General features: G+C 44.7%; 1 protein-coding gene across 7 annotated transcripts in view; it reads left to right on the plus strand.

The window, feature by feature from the left end:
• Window positions 1-2,590, plus strand: part of herc1 (HECT and RLD domain containing E3 ubiquitin protein ligase family member 1) — a 39,178-nt gene that overhangs the window by 22,346 nt on the left and 14,242 nt on the right. For 6 of the 7 annotated variants that reach the window (XM_031848260.1, XM_031848265.1, XM_031848264.1 and 3 more), the window contains 4 exons: window positions 362-481; window positions 1,224-1,470; window positions 1,809-1,930; window positions 2,025-2,251. In XM_031848260.1, the coding sequence (XP_031704120.1) occupies window positions 362-481; window positions 1,224-1,470; window positions 1,809-1,930; window positions 2,025-2,251 (716 nt within the window). The remainder of the gene's footprint in view (window positions 1-361; window positions 482-1,223; window positions 1,471-1,808; window positions 1,931-2,024; window positions 2,252-2,590) is intronic. The other variant, XM_031848261.1, reaches the window with a different exon arrangement.

Here is a 2,590-nt window from a genome sequence, read left to right on the forward strand (position 1 = left end):
GGACACTAGAGAGAATGCAGCTTTAACACATGAAGCATCGGCTTCATTTTTCAGAACCGAAGGTCTCCCTCTGCCTGGTTTACAAGAAAACTCCAGAGGGTACCTTTTAAATATTAGATGATGATTTAAACAATGGGCCTCTCTTTGTGATTTAGTACCTCTGCTTGTTTTCACTGAAGCTTAAGATATTCTTAATAATGTCTTCTGACATTAATAGAGCTGCTCTATATTTCAGGCTCCACTGTGACACACTGAGGGAAACCCTGCAACATTTTAATTATTCTCTCATTCCAAAAGTTCAAACCAACATCCCAGATTTCATGATGATGGTCTCTAATGTTGTTGTTGTTGTTTGCTCCAGCTCTGTCGGACCCCAGCAGCCGGCTGTCCACGTCTCCTCCTCCTCCTCCTGCCATCGCTGTGCCCCTGTTGGAGATGGGCTTCTCTCTGCGCCAGATCACCAAAGCTCTGGAAGCCACTGGTCCGTCTCACCTCTCTGCTGTTTTAGTATATTCATCAACTATATGTATATACATACAACTAACCATTATATTCATCAACTATATGTATATACATACAACTAACCATTATATTCATCGTTGATTTTATCTATGAGTTATTTTTATTTTTGACGTTGATTTTGATGCATTTCTATTTCTTGTGCAGGAAACTAGTGAAATATGAGAAAATAGTTAAAACTATAGTTTTGAAGCCAGGGCTCCAGATCTAAAGGCTAATACAGATGTTACGCTGTCATGGCTGTGGGATCAAAGATTTTGGTTTTGATTTGTTTCAATGGAAACATTTCTGTCCATAAGGAGCTGAGGGGTCTGATTTTGGCGACACAGTTTTTTATAGATTCATTATAGTACGTGAGGTTCAACTCCCACAAAGGAAAATACCCGCAGCCTTGCATTAACGAAGCCAAAGTGATGCAAAAGTAAAAAAGCCAAACGTGAAGGATGAAGCTTGAATGTCTCGTTTTTGTTTGACAGAACAGACGCAACAGTTTACAATTCTTAAAAGTATATTTATTTAAAATGTCTGTGTTAATAGCAACTAATGCAAGTGAATTCAAAATGCAAAACAAACAGTGATTAGGTAGTAATTAGAGCGTTATAAGATAATGGCGTTGCATTTGAAATGAGTATTTCTATATACAGCAGGTTGTCCGTCATAAACTTGTTATGACTCGTTGTCTGATCCAATCCTGTTAATCTCAGGCGCTCGAGGCGAAGCAGACGCTCAGAACATCACGGTGCTCGCCATGTGGATGATCGAGCATCCGGGCACGGAGGACGAGCACGACGAGCCTCACACCAGAGGAGGCGTCGACGGGTCCGACTCGTCCTGTCCCGGTGCAACGGCCTCTTCTGGAGGCAAATCTCTGGACCGGAGCCCGTACCTGTGCTCGCCCGGAGACATCGCCAGCGCAGATGCTTCAGAGATGGAGGAGGGCTTCAGCGAGAGGTACAGACGAGAAGTCTTAAAATTAAAGTGTTTTTAATAACAGACGTCTTCTTGATTACATGTTGAGTCATCAATTAACAAGCGTGGTCAAAAAGAGAAAACTAATTCCAAAACGTTTTTTTATATGCCTTTAAAGGTTCACCTGTGTGTGTGTTTGTGCGCCAGTTAGTTTTGTGTGTTTGAGAGAGTCGTGCCACTCACCTGAAGCGTTGCTGTAAACATTACAGAAGGAACCGACACTCCAGCTTTTTATCCACCAAAAAAGAGCCTTTAATCAGCAGAAAATGGTACATTTGTGAAAGTCTATATAGAAAAGTCTATGTTTGTGTACTTTGTAGTCCTGAGGGCCTGGACCAGGACAGTGCGGCGGCCTCCAGCGGCGGTCCGCTCAGAGGCCGCTCCGCCGTCGGCAGGAAACACCGCTTCGACCTGGCTGCGCGCACGCTGTTGGCCCGCGCTGGTAAGAACATCCCACATGTTTGTACCTTTCCTCTCACTTTATCTGTCTCTCCAACGTCCTGACTTTGATTTGGAACTTCCTCTCCCTCTCTAAGCCGGACTGTACCGCTCGGTGCAGGCTCACCACAGCCAGTCACGCCGAGAGGTCTCGTCCCTCCAGCAGCAGCAGGACCCGGGCGCCCTCTACGACTTCAACCTGGACGAGGAGCTGGAGATGGACCTGGACGAGGAGACCATGGAGGCCATGTTCGGCCAGGACCTCGCCAGTGACACCGACATTCTGGGAATGTGGATCCCGGAGGTACTGGACTGGCCAACATGGGTGTGTGTGACTTTAAGCTATGTCCAGAGGGCCGCCATCACGTCCTGCCCTTTAGCTGCGCTGCATCACTTCTCACTCACAGTCAACCCTCTGAACCCCAATCAGTAATATAGAAGTCCTGCACCTCTGTGCAAACAGCACAGTCATGGTTAGAAGTAGAGAGAACTCAAACAGTTACAATGCCATCAATCATAAAAAGAACAAAAACACAAGTTGAATTTCTTTGATTATTTATTTTATAAATATTGGAAAACAATGGAACCTAATATATCTATATTTCTCCAAGTGTCCACAAGTGTTACCGATGTTTGAAAAAAATAAATGTCTCCTCTCTCCTCT

Source organism: Anarrhichthys ocellatus, unplaced genomic scaffold (assembly GCF_004355925.1).
Source record: "Anarrhichthys ocellatus isolate YVR2014 unplaced genomic scaffold, GSC_Weel_1.0 scaffold8, whole genome shotgun sequence".
NCBI classification, from domain to species: Eukaryota; Metazoa; Chordata; class Actinopteri; order Perciformes; family Anarhichadidae; genus Anarrhichthys; species Anarrhichthys ocellatus.